Source organism: Drosophila eugracilis, unplaced genomic scaffold (assembly GCF_018153835.1).
Source record: "Drosophila eugracilis isolate 14026-0451.02 unplaced genomic scaffold, ASM1815383v1 contig_1317, whole genome shotgun sequence".
In the NCBI taxonomy this organism is placed as follows: domain Eukaryota; kingdom Metazoa; phylum Arthropoda; class Insecta; order Diptera; family Drosophilidae; genus Drosophila; species Drosophila eugracilis.
Window position 1 is genome coordinate 378,380 of NW_024572115.1, and position 21,028 is coordinate 399,407.

At 40.7% G+C, this 21,028-nt stretch overlaps 1 protein-coding gene across 2 annotated transcripts in view; it reads left to right on the top strand.

The window, feature by feature from the left end:
* Positions 1–21,028, top strand: part of LOC108103559 (hornerin) — a 109,918-nt gene that overhangs the window by 82,651 nt on the left and 6,239 nt on the right. The window contains exons 4-6 of one of the 2 annotated variants that reach the window (XR_005993928.1): positions 2,526–2,593; positions 11,365–12,116; positions 12,231–13,889. Coding sequence is in view for 1 of the 2 variants with exons in the window: in XM_041819331.1 (XP_041675265.1) it covers positions 11,496–12,116; positions 12,231–13,838 (2,229 nt within the window). In the remaining variant the exon portion in view is untranslated. Of the gene's footprint in view, positions 1–2,525; positions 2,594–11,364; positions 12,117–12,230; positions 13,891–21,028 lie in introns of those variants that run through there. The other variant, XM_041819331.1, reaches the window with a different exon arrangement.

The following is a 21,028-nucleotide window of genomic DNA, read 5'->3' on the forward strand; positions in this document are numbered from 1 at the left end:
TTGTTACTGTAATAGCAAGGAGTTTGAGGATGATCGAGGAAGAAACAAAAACAAATTACATTACAGTTGGCGACGGAAAGATGTGGAAAGGGGAAAGGGGAAAAATTGCTAGTGTAAAGCTCAGCGAGCACTCAAAACGTATAGGCAAGCCAGTTCAGATGCAACGATTATTTACAAAAAAACAAATTAGCACTTAGAGCATAGGCGTTGAGCAAGCACCCCTGGTTTAAAGTGTAACTATTTTTGCCACCTCTACTGTATATGGTAATAGCTTTGACGGTGGTACTACATATATCAAAATTCTTTGCCTTGGCTGCAAGTTTGTTTATCTGTGGGTAAACATAAACCCCTTACCCCCGTGGAAAAAGAAGAAGAAGAAGAAGAAGAACATGACTCACAGTGGCCCAAAAAAAAAAAAAAAAAAAAGGGTTGCTCTCTGGAAGCTCAGCTGCGGGTCTTCCGACATTCAAAACCCAAAAAAAAAAAAAAGTACATAGAAAATAAAATGTAATAAAAGGAGAATCAAATGAGACATGTAGGACTTCGGTGGCGGTTTCTTTGACGATTAATTTCCAGCACAGATCATTGATTAACAATTGGCCATTGATTAGGGGGTAGTTGAAGAAAGGGAAAAGGATGCAAATCGCAAAGAAAAACAAAAGGGAAATAAGGAGGGTTAGGGTTAGGGCTAGGGTTACTAATAATTAGCTTACTTCGATAACCTTTATGTTTTTCTTCAATTTATAAGGCAAATTTCCTTCTTTAAACATAAAAAATGACTGCGGAAAAACCTTTGACTTTAAAGAAAGCTTTGTAAAGCTAAGGAAAAACTCAACAACTGTCGACATTCCGTGGCTCATCATCATGATCATTATTATCATCATTTGCACAGGTTACGCCAGGTTACGTTCAAGTTCTTAGGAGCTTATTCCTTCTGCCTGCTTTCTTTTTACATTTTTGTCAATTTACCGCGAGAACTCAAGTCATTTGTGGGTGTGTGTGCGTGTGTGTGTGGAAAATTCTGGATGAAAAGTGGGAGTGAGAGTCTGTCACATTTGCCGCGACACGATTTCCTTTGACTTCCCTTTGCCCTAACCTCAACACACACACACATATCCTTATTTATTCCTATTTTTATGTTCATGGCAAGAAATAAAAAAAAAAAAAGTACAAAAAAAAAGGAGGAAAAAAAGTAACAGAAAAAAAGGGAAAAATAAAAAATGGCAAAAGGCAAGAGCAGTTATTCTTGCTGCGCATTTTCACTCCTTCAGAACCATTTTCCTGCCCCTGCCCCTGCTTCTGCTTCTTCACCATTTTCCACGGCGACATTCGCATTCCTCCCAATTGTGTTATAAATTCAAAAATGAATAACGCACGTTTGCCTGCGGTTTGAAATTCTATTTTATTTGTATTTGTGTAAAGGAAATGCTTTCACTTTCACTTGCTCTTTTCTCTACCTCTTCCTCATGCCTCTCTCCCTTTTTTGGAGTCCATTCTTGGCTTTCATTCTTGGCTCAATTAAAACATTTTTGCAATGACATTTGTGGGGTTTGACTCTTGGCAGTTGGACTTTTGTGACCATTTGGGTTTTCCATTCTTTTTGGCTCTTTTTTTTTTATATAGGTTGAAGCGGCTTAGGGAAATATTTTTATTAGAAAGCATTTGCCAGGCTGCAGTGATGGCAATTGCGTTGATGTAGAGCTTTGGGGGTTTCCTGATAGAGAATTTAGTTTTGAAAATAGGGAAAAGTTAGTTACCTAAAAGTAGGAAAAGTATGTTTAGAAATACTTAAGGTTACCTTCCATAAAACTCAAAACTAATACAGATCTTAGTCCTGCATTCAATCTTGACCTGACTTTCCCACAGAAATTAAACCTTAGGTAAAGAAAAAAAAAAACCACAGCTGACGACTGCTAGAAAAGTATCTCAAACTGTTTTTGGCTCCAAACTGGCCACAATTATCCTTGTTTACTGCCAAAAGAAATCTCAATCAGAAAACGAGAAACGAGAATCCCAGAAATCCGAGGCCAATCGAGAGAAAGAGATAGCGAGAGAAGCCAGCCGAAAAGCCGGAAAGTTCCATAGACAAACGGCATCAGAATTTAATTCAATTGCAAATCCCATATCATCCCCACAAAGTTGAGAGAAACATTCAATTATGAATTCTGAGGAAAAGCTACACAAAAAATACGAAAAAAAAAAACGGAAAGAGGGAAAAACTACAGAAAACTGTGTTTTATTTATCCAACATTTGACTTTGAAATGATGAAAAAGGAAAACCAGGGGGAAAATTTCATTTGGTCTGACATTGTAAGTCACATTTGATGTACAATGCTGGATGGCTGGCTGACTGGCTGACTGGACTTTCGACTGATTCCCAGTGAGCATTTCCATCATTGATGGAGTTTTCCTTTCCTCTCACCTCCCTCCCCCTAAACTCAGCTTGAAAAGTATACGCATGCTAATTAAATTTCAACTCTGTACTAATATTTTTTTTCCCCCCGTTTTCTTGTTTGTATTTACAGAATCCAAAAAACAAAAGTTTGGCAACAGGAGAAGAAGAAAAACTGGAAAAATTCTTGAAAAAATTTCGGTAAGAGTGGTATGGGATATTTTCGGGGGAAATCTTTTTATCCAAAAAACAGAACCTTTACTTTTTTTTTTGTTCTTCCAATTCGCTGTTACCAAACTTATTGGAATTTCGGAAAATGATAGCGTTGACATGAAAGTTTCTTTATATTTTCCCCACCCCTCTCCATGTCATCACCCCAGATTCTTCTTCTCTCTTTTTTTTTATATCACTTTTATTGTGTTTTATGTGGCAACATAGAAGTCAACCCAGAAATCGGCTTAACGCACACAAATAGAGAAAGAGATGGGGGGCGGAAAATTTGAGGAGCAACAACAATCCGAAAGATGCGTATCTCTCTGTGTTGCCCCCAAAAATAATCCCCCCTGCCCATTCCCGTTTCACTGTCTCTTCATCAGCATCTTCAGCTCAATATTTCTGATATGCATCTTCTCATCTGTGTGGCTTTTTATTGTGATTTGCCGGGGGTAAGAGGTTTTCCATGACTTTTCCTCCCAAAAAAAGAAAAAAAAAAGATACAAAACGTATCTGCAGCTGGCCGTCGTCCGTCGAGCGTTTTGTTTATGATTTGTCAAGATCTTAAGGCCGGGAAAATGTGTTTTAAATTGCCACAGAATTGGGCTATAAGCAGCACATTTCTTAGACAGGGAAATCTTGAGGAAAATCATGAGATTTAAGGTTGCTTTTTAATTGATAAACAAAGAGGAGAAATCTTAAACTTTAGTCTCTTGTTTTTAGTTAGTCATAGTTTTCCCCTCGAAGACTTATTGATAGAGTATATAGTTTCCTTTCTAGTTAGATTGAAATTTGTTGTGCCGAAAAGTACGAGGTTTTCCTTGGCAAACTGTAAATGAACCCGCTCGCTCGCTCGCTTTTCCCTTCTAACCTCCCACCCCCCTCCTAGTGCTAATAAATTCACCTTTTACCGCAAAATATTGCCCAACATTTGCGAAAGACAAACAGCTCGGTGCACCCATCCCTCTCTTTCTCTCTCTAGCTATTGCTGTGTGGGCGTAGTGCCAACATAAATCTCTTCAACAATCTGCCACAACCCCCCCTCCTACCGGATTTTCCTCCGTCTCCCCTTCTCCACCTAACAGAATTTTCCTGCTCATCTTTTGGCTCCTGTTTTTCCCCGTTTGGCTGTTGATTTTTGTCAACCTAATACAAAAGGCAAACAAAATTTGTGTTGGCATTTGGTTAGATTTGCCTGAGAGGAGGGGGAGGGGAGGGTGGAAAATGGTGGAAATGGAGTTACGGTTCAGAGTTCATGGGGGCAAGTGGGCACTGGGGAGTCGACTTGATGAAGGAGCCCGGAAATCAAATATTCGATGAGTTGTATGAATTACAGGTGGGTCAGGGAGAGTGGGGTCAGGAAGACATATCGAAGCGATTATCGGGTGTTGAACTAAAGGTTCCCTCTGAACCCAAGTGACCTTTTGTAACGGTCGGTCACACGCTTCGATGTCACTCTATACGCTATACTCAATTGCAAATTAACAAGATTTAAGAGGCCCGGGGTTCATTTTGCTAAGGGAGGTATGGGGGATTTTGTATTTCAAGGGAAAGTAGGAAAATCTTAGATTTGGGGTCACCAAATTTCATTGGAAAAGGAATAATAATTCATTGATTTGATTATTATTTTGTTTTTATGGAAAACTTATTGGGAATTACCGAATTTAAGGTCTGGCTGACCAACTATCGCTTGATATTTATAACGTATCGGGGTTACCAAACCAAGGATTTAACTACTTTTAATAGAAAACTTATAGGATACAATGATTGTGAACTAATAAAAACTTACATTTAGGTCTTTGTTATTACTTTGCACTTGATAGTTTTAACAGATTGGGGTCACCAAATACCATTTGATAAGCCCAAGAACAGTTTAATTACTTTTATTACTAAACTTATGGGAAATATTGATTATGAAGTTATAAAAACTGATATTTAGGTCTTTATTACTTTTTACTTCATAATTTCTAAAGATCGGGGTCACCAAATCGTATTTGAAAGTTAAAGGCTTTCATTATTTACTTTCAATACAAAAATCATTTAAAATAATAAAAATCAAGTTGTAAAAACTAATATTAAGGTGTTGCTTACCATTTTGCACTTGATAATTGTAAAGGATCGGGGTCACCAAACCCAAAATCCTAGTGCTAGCTCGATATAAGGTGTCTTAAAGGTGAAGCCAGCTATTCCCAGCTTCTTTGATACTTTCTAAGAAGTAACTTAAAAGATTTTTCGGTTTTTTCAAAAACATTAACATCCCTTTCCTCCCCTTTAAACCTCAAAAATCTCCATATCAAAGTATTAATTTAATTTCCAAATATTTTTTTTTTACCAATTTCGACTTTCCAATTTTCACACTCATTTGGTCAAATATTGACCAATACATATTGGTCGAGTAGTAGTTCCCCACTTGAGGGGAAAGAAAAACAGCTGGCCGAATGCATTTCCCTTTCATTAAGCGTTTGTTGTTGTTGGCCAAAGAGCTGTTGTTGTTGTTGTAGTTGCTGGCACTTCTGCAGCTGCTGCTGCTGCTGCTGCTGTTCATGAATTTGTTGTTGCAGCTGCAATTGGCCACCAAGTTGTGGCCCACATTTTGGGTGTTTTTGCTACGGCAGCTGCTCTCGGTTCTCTGGCCAAAAAAGCTTCCACTTGAGTGGAATTCTCCTCTTTCTCTTCACCCTCACCAACCTCACTTTGCCAACCTCTTTCTCTGGCTCCTGTCACGCCCCCCCTCTGTACCGCCGCCGCCACCGCCGCCCTCGAAAAGTTTCGTGTATGTATGTTAATTAAAGTCATTACGTGGAGGACGCCACCAAAAAGGAAACAAAAGCCAAAATGGCGAGCGGCTGAAAATTGCACACAGAAGGAAAAATTATTAATAAGTTTTTTTTTGGGAGGTTAATAATTAAGATTTTTATAAGGGAGTTAGATAGGTAGAAAGATAGATAGTTATATATGGAAAAAGATAAGAGATGGAGATAGATAGAAAGGATAGAGGGAGCTAGATAGAAAGGCGGATAGAGAGATGTATGAACTGCTGGATGATTAGGGAATGACTGTAAAATCTTAAGGACTGCATTCTGTAACTAAGAAAGGCTTATAAGGCTTATATATGAAAAATATAAACATTTTCTTGATTAAAAAATCTTAAAAATTTGTTTATAATAAAATAGATTTTGTCATATATTTTTAAAAATAAAAAATCTTCATAAACAGCTTCCTCCTCTTTAGAAAGAAATAAAATAAAAATTTAATCTCATTTTTTCTCTGTGCTTGATGATACAGGAGCTAGGTTTGTTGGCTAGAGAGGATGAGGAGGAGGAGGGGTTGAAATGGTATAGCGGTACACACGCACACACACATAATACAATCACACACACTCACATAACAACAACAACAGCAACAACAGCAACAACAACAACAGCTACAAAGCGAAGCCAAACGCTGCGCCAAATTGGCCAATTTTCATATGCATGCCAAGCAGCAGCAGCAGCAGCGGCAGCAGCAAAGGCAGGAACTGAAAAGCAGAAGCAGCAACACAGCAGCCAAGCGAGCTCAAGGCAACAACACAGGGCCAGAAAAGGGGGGCGATGAGGGGTGAAGGGGTAGCGGAAAGTGGCAAGGAAAATCTCCTCTTTGGCATTGACATCAATGAATAATTTTCAGTTGGTAGAATGAGGAAGAAGAGGGAACGCAAAATGGGTATGGGTATGGGTATGTGTGTGTGTGTGTGTGGGCCAACTGCAGACGCCACGTGTCAGGAGCATTGTTGAAATAACGAAACATGTGAGCTGAGTACAGGGAGAGAAAAGGTTGGGTTAATTAGAAAGGTTAAAGTTAGAAGATGGCTTAGAAAGATGTAGAAAAGATCGTGCATAGATTTCTGAGCTTAACTTACGAGAAGAACCCCAAAACTAGCTAGAAAATGTGTTAAAAGTCTTAGAAAGTATTTTTAAAGAAGGCATAAAGAAAATAATAAAAAATAGGAAAAAATTAAAATTAAGACATTTTAAAAGTCTTAAAAACAGTTTTTGTAGCTCCTTAAACCAAAAATTTGTTATAGTTTCTTTTTTTAAAACAAAAATTTCGTTAGTTTCCAACCTTTTTCCTACTGTGTCTGAGTTTAGCCAACGGCTCAGTGTCATTTCTGGCGGTGTATTGGTCCTTTCATCGGCCTCTCCATTGGCATCACCATCATCATCATCATCAGCTTCGGTATCCAGAACCCATCAACCACCATCCACCAACCAACCAACCAACCAATCAACCAACCACCCACCCACCTCACCTCCCAACCCATCACATCACATCACATCGCCATAGCTCCTCTAATGATGCACAACATGCACAAAATGTGTTAATGACAAACCAACCGACTGCCGGGTACTCACTCATGAGTTCTTTCCTAGCTCGACTCGATCGCCGCCTAATGAGTCCCGCCTGTTTGTGGAACCTGTTGCCCATATCCTGCCCTGCTCCCCTTAGGTGGCACATGGGCGTGGCAGTTGTGGGAGTGAAACCCAGTTTTGTACCCCAGAGCGTAAGGCGAGAAAGCAACTCCTTGCCTTGTGAGTTACTTTTGCTTTTCAAATCGATGCCGCCGTGGCCAGAGTGAAGCAAATTAAATTGCAGCATGAAATCGAATTGCCAGCAGGCAGCTGAGGCATTCAAATGCAGAGTAAAGTGGGATGATGGGAGTAGGGTAAAGAGGAGGTGGAATGTATCTATAAGATACATTCTGGGCCTGGTCTGCAGCTGGTGCTGCTGTTGCTGTTGCTGCTACTCTAACTGCCTTTACCAAAACGTACAGGAAGAGGATGAACCCAAGATTCAGCAGACTTTAAATTGCTTTTGCCCCTGCCTGTCACCACCCTGCCTCCCCATTCCAACCTCTCTCACCTGGCAAATATACAAAAAAAAAAAAAAAATAGAGAAAATAGCTGACTGGTAAAAGAGTTCTACAAAGTGTTCGATTAAAATAGATATTTTTATGGCTTTTGCATTCGAAAATTGCATTAGGCAAGTGGTTGGAGTTGGGTTTGGGTTGGGTTTGGGTTGGGTAAGGCGGGGGGTTAGGTTTGCCTGCCTTTGCTGAGGAGGAAGAATTGTTGTTTTCACTGGCCAGATCGATCGGATCCCATAAAGATGTCAGTGAAGGAAAACCATTTTATTTCCTTGACTCTAACTTGGTTCTTACAGAAATTTAAGAAAAAAAAAAAGAATAGCAAGAAAATTAGTTCAGAAAGAAAGGGTAAAAGCGGAAATCTTAACCAGTACTTATATTTTCCTAAAATAAATTTTTAAAGAAGCCGCCCAGTCATTGCATTTTCCATTTTATGAATCCATGCAAAAATCTTAATTGAAAAATGCATATCAATATGCGATTGTTTCCATTTCCCGTTATCCTTTTAACGCTTTTTGTTTTTTCTTTTTTTTTCGATTTTTGTTTTTTTTGGATTTTTGTTTTTTGGGCGGGCTCTATCTCTCTCTCAAAACCAACTCAATCAGGCAAAATCAAAATGTTGCAAAAATGCAGCAAATAAACGGCAAATTGTTGTCATTGTTGTTGTTGTTGTTGTTGTTGATGTTGTTGCCTTGTGTTATCATTGGTTTTTGCATCGCAATTGTTGTTACTTTTGTTGGCAACGCCTCGACAAGACCACAAACAACTCGTTAGAATTTGCATGTGAAATGCAATCGGCCAAAGCAAAAAGCGTTGTAAAAAAAAGGCCAAAAAGATATAGCCAACTTTGAAAAAAACAGCGAAAAATCAAGGAGTATAAAGCTAAAGATGAAAGGAAGTTGGTGCATAGATCATAATATATATCATAAATATTTTATAGTATATTTTAAACTTCTTTGGAAGATCTCTTAAAAATCAAAAGTGCTTTCAAAAATCTCTCTTAAAAGACTTCAAAAGTGATTTACTTTATATTTTTATATAAGAAATATTTCCAACTTGATTTAGGATCTTCAAGAAATAAAAAATATTTGTAAAATCCCCTTTAAGAGTCTGTAAAAGTGATTTAAAAATATATTTTAAGTAAGAAATATTTTAAAGAATATTTTTAACTTGACTTGGGATCTATAAGAAATTAAAAATATTTTTAAATTCCCTTTAAAAGTCTCTAAAAATGATTAAAAATATATATATTAAATAAGAAATATTTTAAAAAATATTTCCAACTCGATTTAGGATCTGCAAGAAATAAAAAATATTTCCAAAATCCCCTTTAAAAGCTTCTAAAAATCATTTAAAAATATATTTGAAATAAGATATATTTTAGAGAATATTTTTGACTTGATTTGGGATCTCTAAGAAATCAAAAGCAATTTAAAATATCTCTTAAAAGTCTCTGAAAGTGATTAAAAAAAAAAAAATTGTAAACAAAAAGTTCTCAGAAGAAAATATTTGAGTTTACATTGCATACTTTTAGCCACACTAATAAAAGCCAGACTCTAATAATTGTTCTGCCATAACTTACAAGCTAACTTCAAATAGCTAAAGTTTCAAGCTAACAATCACCTCTTGACTATCCAAAATCTCACCACATGCTCATCTCCAAGCCAAACATAAAGCTAAAAAAAAAGCCAAAAAAAAAGGTGAAAACCCAAAAAAAAAAGGCAAAAACGCAGGCACAAACATTTCGTAGCTTTGTTAAGTGGAAAAGAGATGGGCATAAAAGAGAGATAGCGTTTTCCGGGGGGGAGTTAAAATAGAAATATCTACGCGGCAATGGAAATTGGGTATTCCTATATGCCTACAACAACAACAATAGCGATAACAACAACAACAACAAGACTATATAGCTATATAGCAGCGGATGGCTATCAATTTGATATATCAATCAGAGTGAGGGCCAAAAACAAAAGCATAGAAAAACAGGAATAAAAATTCAGCCAAGAGAAAGGGGGGAAATTCATTTGGATTTTGTGGGCTACTGCCACGCCTACTTTTTTGGAGAAGGCAGAGTGAGAGGGGGAGAGAGAGAGAGAGGCGTTGCAATGAAAGAGTTTTTGGTGTGAGTCCTAGCTAAGCGGCTGAATGGTTTTTTTTTACAGGTTTTTCGACTTTAATTAGTTGTTATTTTTGATTTGTTTGGTAAAAAAAATATATTTAAAAATAAATATTTAAGAAATTTCATTTAAAAATAATAACCTAAAGAGATCTTTTACAGCCTTACTCCCTTTTTTTGGTTTCTATTTTATATTCCCATCAACAAAATCTATTTGGTATTAATTTTTATGAGTTGTTTTTCTTGTTTTTTTATAGCTTTGAAGTTATTAATATCTGCTGCTTGTACAGTAAATAATGACTTTGACGTCTCAATATAATCCACAGACAGACAAACAAACAAAAATATAAACATATATGTGTATATAGTCTAAGCATGGCATCTTAAGTCGATATTTGATATGGTTTTATTATGTTTCGGAACGTTAATAGCCCGTGCCCTTTGCCCGCCGCCCACTTGGCCTTGAGCTGGGCTTACATGTGCTTCTACTTACTTGAATTTGTATATGTATATATATGGTATATATGGTATATATATATAGTATATATATCTTATATATATTCCTGTTTTGTCAGTCTGTTTCTAGGATTATCTTGGACACACGCTGGGCCACTCATAAAGGGCGGCCCTGCCCTCCCTCTCTGATTGATTTATGTTTTTTTCTCCCTAAAACAAAAATGGGGAGGGGGTTGGTTGGGGGGGTCTAAGGGTGGCTCTCGTCACTAGCTATTTTTGCTTCTTCTTCTTCTTGTTGGCCTTCCTTCCTTCCTTCTTCTTCGTTCGTTTTCTTCCCGGCTGGCTCATTTCTCCTTTGACTGTTAATAGCTTTAATGCTGTTTTATGGCATTTCGTGGAGAAAGGGCAACAATTTAGTGGCAAGAAGAAGAAGGAGGGGGTAGTGTAGGAGAAGGAGGAGGAGGAGGAGTAGGAGGTAGAGGAGTAGAAGAAGGAGGTAGAGGAGTAGGACTAGGTACTGGAGTTAAGGAAGGGGTTGGTGGGCCACTGCTTGTACACATTGGGATCTGGAACTGGAACCGAAACTGAAACTGGGACCTGGCATGCCAACGCCAAATGTTTTACATGCGTGCCTGGCCAACACTCTGAGAAAAACTTACCTAAAGTTGGGAAATTTATAGGAAATTTATGAAAATTTCAAGAACTTATAAAAGAAAATGGAATGAAAATATGGAAAAACTTTCATATTTGTGAAAAATTTCATCACAAAAGCAAATATTTCAACTTTACTTTGGCAACTAATCTTAAAGTTCCATTAAACTTGAGATATATTCCAGGAAAATATGAAATATTTCCCATAAAATTGTCTATATAATCCTGAATTTAGAGATACTCAAATTTTAAGATCTTCTAATAGAATATTTGTTAATCTTAGCACTTCCCAGACTATTTCCCTCAGTGCCTCTCGGCCGTCACTTAGTGTGTGGCAACAATGTTTGCGCATAAATAAATTGGAATCGACTGCGAGTGCGGGTGTGAGTTGCAAGAGGGGGGGTGTACGGGATGCAGGGGTGTCGTATTGGTCGTGGATGGATCTCTCTCCCTGTGTGTTGCTCATAATTCCAGCTTTTATTTGTGGGATTTTGGCATGGCATGTCAGTCATGCATCTCTGCATTCTCCTCCTTTGCCAGCATTCTACCTCCCTTCCCCTTGAATCTCTCCTCTTGACCAACCATCTTCTTCTCCCACTTTCCATGCTGATTAATGGCTTTCCGTTTACTCCACAGATGATGCCCGACTCCTGTTGCTGTTAAACACGCTTTTGGACTTCTCTCTCTAGCGAGAAAAGGCAAGCAGAAATCTTCCCCAACTGAAAACTCCAAACGATCGCAGCTCTTTTGGTTTTGATTCCAACACAATGTATCCGGCCAGTGGAAGTGGAGCAAGTGCAGCGACTGCGGCTGCCAAGTTTCAGAATCGCTGCGGATCACCGCAGTTTGCTAGCGATTATCCGCATCCACATCCGCATCAGCATCCAACGCATCAGACGACATCGGTGGCGGTGCACAGTGCCCCGTCGGGCGGAGTGAGTGGCGGGTCAATAAGCAGCGGTGGATCCATGTCCATGCGTCACGGTGGACAACGGGTGGTGGCCTCACATCAGCATCCCAGTCAAATGACCCTGAATCATGGCGGTGGCATGGGTCATAATCATGGCATGGGTTTGGTGGGACATAATCATGGCCATGGTCATGCTGCAGCCACCTTGGGGCATCCACATTCGCATTCGCACAATAACAGCAGCAGCAGCAGCAGCCATGGACACGTGGGCTCGCACCTGATCTTTCCCGATGACATGGACAGCATTGAGTTCTGTATGCCGGCGGCGCCCTCCTCATCGTCAGCATCATCACAGAATGGTCTGGGAATCGGAGACCAGTTGCTCATGGGCAGTAGCAGTCATGGTGAGGCGTTCACGGAGCGCCGAAGAAGGGGTCACAGCCGGCGTAGCAATCACAAGATGGATGTGGAGCAGCAGGTAAGCCTCGGTGTGGGGTGTGGGGTGTAAGGTTTCACTTTACATATTCCTAATCCTAATCTTTACTTTTTCTTCCCCGCTCCCCTCCGCTCTGTTCGGTTTTTCTTAAACCAGGTCAAGTGGTCTCGCAAGAATATCGCCGCCACCATGGAACGCTTTGAGCCCACGCCCAATACACAGTCCTCGTCGTCCACTTCATCGTTGGATTACGGATTTGCCGCCGGCGTAATGACGCCAAGCAGCAGCAGTGCCACGCCATCGCATGGCGGTGGAGCCTCTAATCCCTCGCTGCATGTGGCATTTAACGGCAGTGGTGGTGGTGGTGTTGGAGCAGTGGGTGGTGGTGGCTCAGTTTCAGCAGGATCAGCAGGAGCAAGTGGTTCGGCGGGGGCAGCTGCACCGTCGGCGCCATTTAATCATGTTTATTCGTATGCCTACTACGAGCCGGGAGCAGCCAAATGCCACACGAATGTGCCAGCTGCCCAGGGTTCGAGTTCCAGTTCCGGATCTGTTCAGGGTCAGGCCCATCATCATCAGGGCCATTCGAAGAGTCCGCCAAGGAACTCGATACGCGCCCTGCTGGCCAAGAGTTTCCGTTCGAAGAGCAGCACCAATCATGGTGGTGGTCAATCCACTTCAAGTTCGCCCAGTGCCGAGGAACGGGATCGTCATACCTATACCACACGCTACGGCACCACCGAGAATCTGTACGAGGAGGTGAGTGATCAGAAGATACGCAAAGTTCTCTCCGACAACCGGATTGCCAGTGGCTCCAGTGCGGGCAATGTAAAGGAGGAGCAACGACGTGTCCAGCACAACCATTTCAGAGTTCTGGACGAGCTCAATCTCTCGCTGGAGGCACTGATAATGCCGCCAACTCCACCGGATGTTAGTCCCAGTCATGTTCTGGGCGGCGATGAGCCAAGTACATCGGTGGTATCCGCCGGAGCTGTGGGTGGATCGGTGACATCGAGTGTGGTGGCGGGACCCTCGAAGACCGCTCAGAGGCCCAGACGCGGTGGCCTGTTGGGTGGAGCTGCTGGTGCCGGTGGCACTTCGAACTCAAGCTCCGCTTCGCATGCCAGCTTGGAGAACCTATCGAGCACCCTGAACAGCATGGAGCTCAAGGATCACGGTCACAGCAGCTGCATCAATCCGGAGTTTGATGAGGGAGATCTTGATTCCGGATTCAGTGGCAGTGGCAGCAGCAGCGGTGCCAGCTATAATGAGAGTCTGCGGTACTATAAGTCCGCCACACCCACCGGACCGATGCACCATCATCACAACCAGCACCAGCAGGCGTTGCATCATCACAGCCTGAACAACAACACCTTGCCCCATAATCTGCGCAGCTGCCGATCCTCGACAGCCTCGGGTACTTCAACATCCAAGAGCAGCATGGCCAGTTGTGGCGAAGATCAGGGCATTGGCATGACTTTGGCGCCCATGCATGAATCGTCAGGCGGTGTGGGCGGTGGATCGCTGTCGCCTTTTAACTATCCGCGACGTTGCTCAGCGGATCAGCAACGTGCCTCGGGACGATCAATGGGCATGGGACCCGGTGTGGGTATGCCCGTTGGCGGTATGAATGGAGGCGGTGGAGGCACCGGTGGTGGCATTGGCATTGGCATTGGAGGAGGCATGACCATGAGCAGCAGCAGCAATGTGGCACTGTCCACCGGAACGAAACCCAAGAAGAACTTCTGGACCATGAAACCGTGATGCTACAAAAAGGCGCTGCGTCACATTTGCAAGAAATGGACTATTGTTATGGTGAGTTTGAGCTTAAAGTCTTTGATTCTGTGAATAAGATTAGTTAAGGATTAGTATTTAACTTAAAAAAAGAGTTCATTTTCCCCTTTCCCCTAACTTTCATAACTCTTCAATGGAAAATCACGCACACACCATCTCGCTGTGATTCAGATTGTGTTCTTAAACCCCTTTGATTGCATTTTATGGGCATTTTGTCATTTATGATCATCTGGCGTGATTATCTTCAACGCCATCTCTCGATATATTCCCACCCCCACCACCACCACCACAACCAACCACTCAATCCCAAAAGGCACTTCCACAGAGCATCTCTCTATTCCATTCCGCTTTTCGGGGGGGCATCAATTTCAACTTTTCAACTTTAATCATAATAAATTTGCGGACCCGTTTTCCAGCCAGGGCCATGGCCATTCATGGCTCCATTTCACAATCAACGAGATACTTCCGTTGGATAGGAAGCAGATCTGAACAGAGAGATATAGGTACTATATAGATATATATATCAAGAGAGAGAGGGCTGGGCGGATTCCCAAGATAATAAATTTATTAACTGAGCGCAGCCCAACATCATCATTATCTCCAGAGAAGCGGGCAAATGTTTTCATCCCTTTGCCGCTGAAATGAATCAATTAAAACTGATTGAACTTCATAGATTTCCTCCCCCTCTATCCCTGTATATATGCCATATATACGATATATATATATATATATATACTTTCCTCTCTGACCGAAAAATAAGAAAAATTCATTTATAACCGAAACTGGGCTAATCCTCATCTCGCTCATCAATTTGCTTCTTTTTTTTTTTTTTTTTTGGTTTTGGGTGTGGGAAAAGCGGGAAAAGCATTTCAAGGGGCCACATATGCCCCCATTTTTATACTGGTCACGGGGATTAACCAGAATTTTCCCCCGGCATTTTTTTTTTTTGAGGATGAGAAAATTGGGTGTACGAATGGAAATAATAGATGTGGTGGCAGGAAGAGGGGGGGAGGTGGGCAGAAGAACATTAAGGCGCCTGTTGAAATGTCCGCAGAGCCAGAAGATGCAACTAGCACCCCCTTAAATCCACCCCCACCCACTACCTAGTGCTCGTGGTGTGTGAATAATACCGTTATTCATTGCATTTTGTTATAAATCTGTCAATTTGCACAATTGTGCGTACAAACCGAGGATGCACTGAGAGAAAATGGGGGGGTTAAAGGGGAGGGAAAAGCTGCTTCAAGTTAAGAAAGATTTTCTAAGCCTTGACAAGGTTTTCTAGGCCTTAAAATACATTTTTCTATGAGAAATTTCCAGAATTTAACTTTCTTTTTACAATATTTTTATATTTTTTGATAAAAAAAATATTAAATTTAAATAATTTCTTAACAAACTTTTTAGTTAATAACAAAAATGTTTAAAAACTAACAAACTTCCAGTTCCGCAAACTCATTTTCTCTCAGTGCAAGGATGCTTTATGCTCTATGCAATTCGACAGGGTTCGCAAGGGGATGCAATGAGAGTGCGTTCTGAGGGGTAGAGAGGTCGTGGTAGCTGGAAATGGAAAAGTGGCTGTGTGTGTGTGGGGGAGGGCCAACAGCCACACACTTCAGCCCTCGAGGGCAGGGTCGCGCGCGCACATGTGTGGCAGCCGCAGGGTGCACGCTCTTCGCGTTCCTTCCTGTTCTTCCTGAGCGCGTTCTCGCATTTCGGTGGCAGCAACAGCAACGGCGACAGCAGCGGCCATAAAAAATCTGTTGCGAAAAACTCGGAAATGGCTCCAAAGGCCAAACAATTTTTACAGGGTATTATTGATGTTATGAGATTGAATGGGGAAAAATATAGTTTGAAGAGGCTTTAGATTGACTTTAACTTTGGTTTGTTAGCTAAAAAAATGGAAAATAAAGGGTTAAGGGAATGCTAAATGTTAAATAAGTTAGGTAGATCAGAGCTTTGATTATTAATCAGATAAAGATTGGCTATATCTGGTGAAAGATTTATATATCAATCAAAGATTAAGAACAGCACCTAAAAGTAGGCTACATTTGAGGGCTTTTCCAAGTAACTTTCATTAAATTAACTTTTATTTTACACCTTCTAGATACATATTAACTATACAAAACAACTTTCCAGGGTATCCCTTATAACGTTTCCTTGACTTTTTCCAACCATTTCCTACTTTGCCATTCGATGTTGTTGTTACGCTGCTGTTGCCGCTGCCGTTGTCCGCGTGTTGATTTATATTCGAAACTGCGCCGAGGCGCAACTAATTTGCCTCGGGTGTTAAGTAGCATGTGAAATAAACGCAACGGGAGAGGAGAAAGCCAAACAACAGTAAAAGGAGGAGGAGGAGGAGGAGGAGTAGGAGGAGGAGGAAAATCACTGAAAAGGGAAACTCGTCGGGTGCATTCAATGCCGTTTGAATGAATGGATGCATGATATGAGATGAGAGCGAGTGAGCTGAGTGAGTGTGTGTGAATGGTCCATTGCCGCTTCATGAATAAGTGACCGAGTGTATGGATCAAGAGGTTCCCCTGACATATATATATATATACTATATACTATATACTATATATATATAGCAATTCTTATTCAATCGCATTTCTAGGGAGATTTTCCAGAGTTCATTTATGAATTTGGCCAAGAATGCCAGCTTTCTCTGAATGAATGCTGGAATCTATTCATAAAGCCCATTCATTCGGTCGGGCTCCCTAGCATAGATAGCATTCACCTTGAATTAAGTTAAGCTAGCAAAATCAACTTTAAGTTTACTTTCCACTAGGAAATTATTTTAATTTTTAACTTTTGAAATTTTCAAACTCAACTCTTCTTTAAGGATTTTCCTTTCCCTTTTAGCTGAGTAAAATATTAAGTAGAAAAGCCTCGCTCTTTCCACTTTTCCAGCCCTAAACCTATTCATTTATTTAAGACGACGATGACTTTTTCTCGAAGGTTTACATTCATTTTTTTGTTAGCATTATTTTCTCTTTACTACACCAGACGAAAGTTTGTATGCCAGACATCTAATCATCATCATCATCATCTGTATTAGAATTTCACCCTTGACCCTAAACCCTCTTTCTCCTCTACTTCTTGCCCAACAAAATGGGCAATATCCTTCGTACTTGCTCTTGGCCAGCTTCTCTCATATGTGACCCAAAACTGGTCCTGGGGCAAGTCTATCTGCAAACGATTTGTGCACACTCGATTTGACAGTCAGTCAGTCAGTCGGTTGCCATTTTCCGCCCCCTCTTCTTCTTGTGAAAAACTGTAACCCTTTTCCAGACACACACTCACACACAAACCCAAAGCCAAAGCCATTTGGCATTTCCCTTTTGCAGCGACGAGAATCGTTTAAATGTTGCCAACAATAATAAAACATTTTAAACTTGCGCCGGCTAATAAAGCAAAAAAAAAGGGGAGGAAGGGGAAGAGGAAGGGAAAAAGAGTGGAAAAAGGAGAAAACTTGAAATGAAATCGTAGGGAGGGAAGGAGGAGCCAAATCGAAAATAAGGGGGGAAAAACCGTCTGCTTTTCAGCTTTTGGGCAAATATGAAAATGGATCTCGGCAAGGACGATTTGGGGATTCCATTGCCGGACAATGGAGATAAGGAGGAAAGGAGGAAGAGAAGAAAAGAAGGAAGAGAGGAAAGAAGTAAGGAGCCATACAGGAAGAAGAAGGATTGTGAGGGAGGTGGAGAAAGTAGAAGGGGAGCCAGCACATGTGCTGGGGGAAATCGGGCATAAACATTCACTTAGCCATAATAAAAAGCCAAGCCAAGCCAAGCCAAGCCGCACACAAAGTACTCAAATGAACAACATTTCTATTTAAACAGAGGGAGTGCAGGAGGGGAGGCGGTAGGGGTTAGGATGAGGGGTGTGAGGTCAGGGGTCAGCCCGCCCTCTCCCCTACAACACAAGCTCTCGAGGGCAAGTTGGAAATTTGTCAGAAGTTTGCTTGAATGAAGCAGCGTTTTCGCCTGGTTCCCGGTTCCTGGTTGACTTTTCTTCTCCGGCGAGATTGCGCCCAACTGATTAAAAATTGAATGATGAAGAAAGGCACAATCTACCCCCCTACCACCCCCTGAATTTGTTAAACTTACCCAGAAAGTAGGAAAATTTCGAGGCAGACGAAAAGAAAAGCCAAACACAGGCCTTATTCTTATACAAGACTCACTGCAGGAAAAGAGAAAGTTTAAGTTCAATTTAAAATTGTTTAAAAATCATAAAAAACAAAAATGATTTAAATTAATCAACAACTTAATAGTCATATTAATTATTCATAAAAAAAAGAAAAAAAAAATAAATAGAAAATTGGCTAACAAATTGCAAATTTGAATGCCATTTTCCAAACAAAGCAAAAACAATTGGAAAAGTAATTACAGCTTTGTATGTTTGTAGACCCGCCTGCCGCCTACCCACCAGATGGCACACACAAATTAATGGTGAAAACTTTTTAATATTGAGAAGAAGAAGACAGGTGAAGGCAGCTGCTGCTAGAGGGAAATGGCTTTTCATTTTTAGTTTCTAACCAAGCCAATAATGGCCAACTTAAGCTAAACGTTTAACCATAAATATAGCTTCCTATTTAAAGTGTTTACCCAATACAGAAGCTAAGTATTTTCTTCAAGTGCAAGTGCCAAGTGAAAAGCCAAGAAAAGCGAAAGAAAACCTTAACCCGCTGGCGCCAAAGTCGCGTGCGTGGGTAACACAATAAATTTGCAAGGACAAGGACCCGTTTGGTCTGCTGTTCCCCTTTCATTGGCAAGGCGCCAAGCTGGTCCAGGCAGGGTAGAGACAGACGGACGGACAAACGGACGCAATGGATAACGGACGGACATACGGACAGAGAGAGGGTGGTTGTGCGGGGGCGGGGGTCTTGACTATGGCGTAACGGCGGACAATGCCAGGCGTAGAGCAATAACACACACTGAGTTTTTGGGGGTGGCTCAGCAACGGTAGCTAGCTGGTGGTGACATTGTCCGTCCGACGTTCGCTTTTACAAGAAGTGCTGTACAAAAGGCACTGAGAGAAAAGTTGGGTTGGTTGGGGATTAAATAAGGCAAGTTATGAGGAAAAATGGGAGAGAGATTGAGAAGTTTGAGGAGAAAACTTAATAAACTTTTGGGAATATTTTATAATTTTTTTTGTAGAATTTCTTTTAATTAAAGTTCTTTAACCTAAAATATTAAATTTTGTATACAAGTTGCTAAAAATGCTTTTTTATAAACATTTTCCAACTTAAAAATGTTTAAAAAAGAAAGCTAAACTTCTTTTTTAAACTTAATATTTCCCTTTTTAATCTTTGACTTACCTAAAAGACATACTTTTTTCTCTCACTGCATACACACAGCTCATAGAGTCTGTGGGCACTCCTTGGTTTTACTTTTTTTAGGGGGTTGTCTAAACCAAAATCACCCACCACTCGCGCTGTCTAAGACGAAAACTGTAGTAAATAATTCTTTAAAGATTTACAGACACACCCAAACCCCCACCCACCCGCACAATTGCAAATTTTTATGAGACATATATATATATATATACACGATACACGACGAGAGTACATATATTTGGTACAGCTGGGGCGGTTGTCTAAAGTATAAGCCAAGGAGAAAAGAACGAAAAAAAAGGGGGTGCCGAGAGCGTGCTTGTCGCGGCTTTTTAGCTATTTTCGTCAGTACCGCTCAAGAATGAGACAGAGACAGGGATAGGGAGACAGAGAGCCAAGAGATTTTGTCGCCGACATAAGCTGGCCACATATCAAGATTAATTTTTTCCAAGATAATAAATTCAATGCAGATTAAATGGCAGAGACCATTAAATTATCGACTTGAGGTTCGTTGCGCGCCCACAGCTGGTGTGTGTGTTGCTGTGTGTGTGTGTGTTTTGTTGTTGTTGTTGTGCTTGGTTTAATATCAAAAGGGGGTTGGGACTTTGGACAGAATCTTGGGCTATTGTTCAACTGCCTTAAGCTGATGACTGCATTAACATTAACATTAACAACGGGCAAACGTGCGTGAATGGCAATTGATAATGCCAGATGAGATGAACTGAGATGAGATGAGATGAGCTCTCTGCTCAGAGATGGAACATTTGTGTTGCGTAATCATCAATTCAACTGCCAAATGAGACGCAGTTGTCAAAAGGTTTAGATTTTGGGGTGCCTGGGTCTGGATCTGAGTCTGAAGTTTATGGTTAGGTGACATAAGTCGTAGCCAGCCTTATGGCCGTTATTGATGTGGGCTTAAAGAAGGCTAAACTATCAATTTATTTTGATGTCTTAAGTTGGTTAGTTAGATTGCAAGTTTAAGTTTTTAGAATTTTGGGAATATGATTTTTAAGAAGAAATAAGAAATAATTTAATTTAATTTCCCCAAAAATCAATCTAAAATCAAACAAAATGAATACCTGATTTCCATTTATGGACAGCTTGACTTTTAAGCCGCTTTAACAGTCTTCATTTTTCCTAACTATAAAGCCTAAATCCTAATGCACCTTCCTCTGAGCTAAGCTTTATGGTCTTCAGTCTTCAGTTACTCCGATTTTTCTTTCTTCTTCTTCATCATTCATGACCATCATCATCAGGCCATGAAAGTTATAATAGAGATGTACTACAAACTCTCTGGAATCTTTGCTGGAAAAACAGCAAAAAGGCAGCCAAAAAATAAGCAAAAAAAACTGCAAAACAGCTAACAAAAAACAGAAATAGCAAAACTTGTAAGTGAAAACGGAAAACAAAACGCAACGCAGACACATCAATTACGACAAAGGGTGGAAAATGGGAAAATCTGAAGGCAAAGGCGCAGCTTCAATTGAACGCGCGACTCGTTGTTCTTTTTTTCTTTTAACTGTTTTTCTCTTTCTTCTTTTTGGCCAAGAAAAAGAGGCATATATACCACCGACTGTTAAATGCAAACGACAGATCCCCTAACCAAAAACCTAACCCCACCCCAAACTTTGCTTTATCTCAGCCCATCAATCAGGACCAGAACGCTAAAAACACAAAACAGTACTGGAGGGGGGCGGGAGGTGGGTACAAAAAAAGAGAAGGGAAAACAGAGAAATAGAAACTCAAAGTCAATTTTTTGGCAAACAAACAAACCGATTGACGTAGGCCCCTCCAACCAAACTACCCATCGCCACCCCCTTGCCTTTGCTTA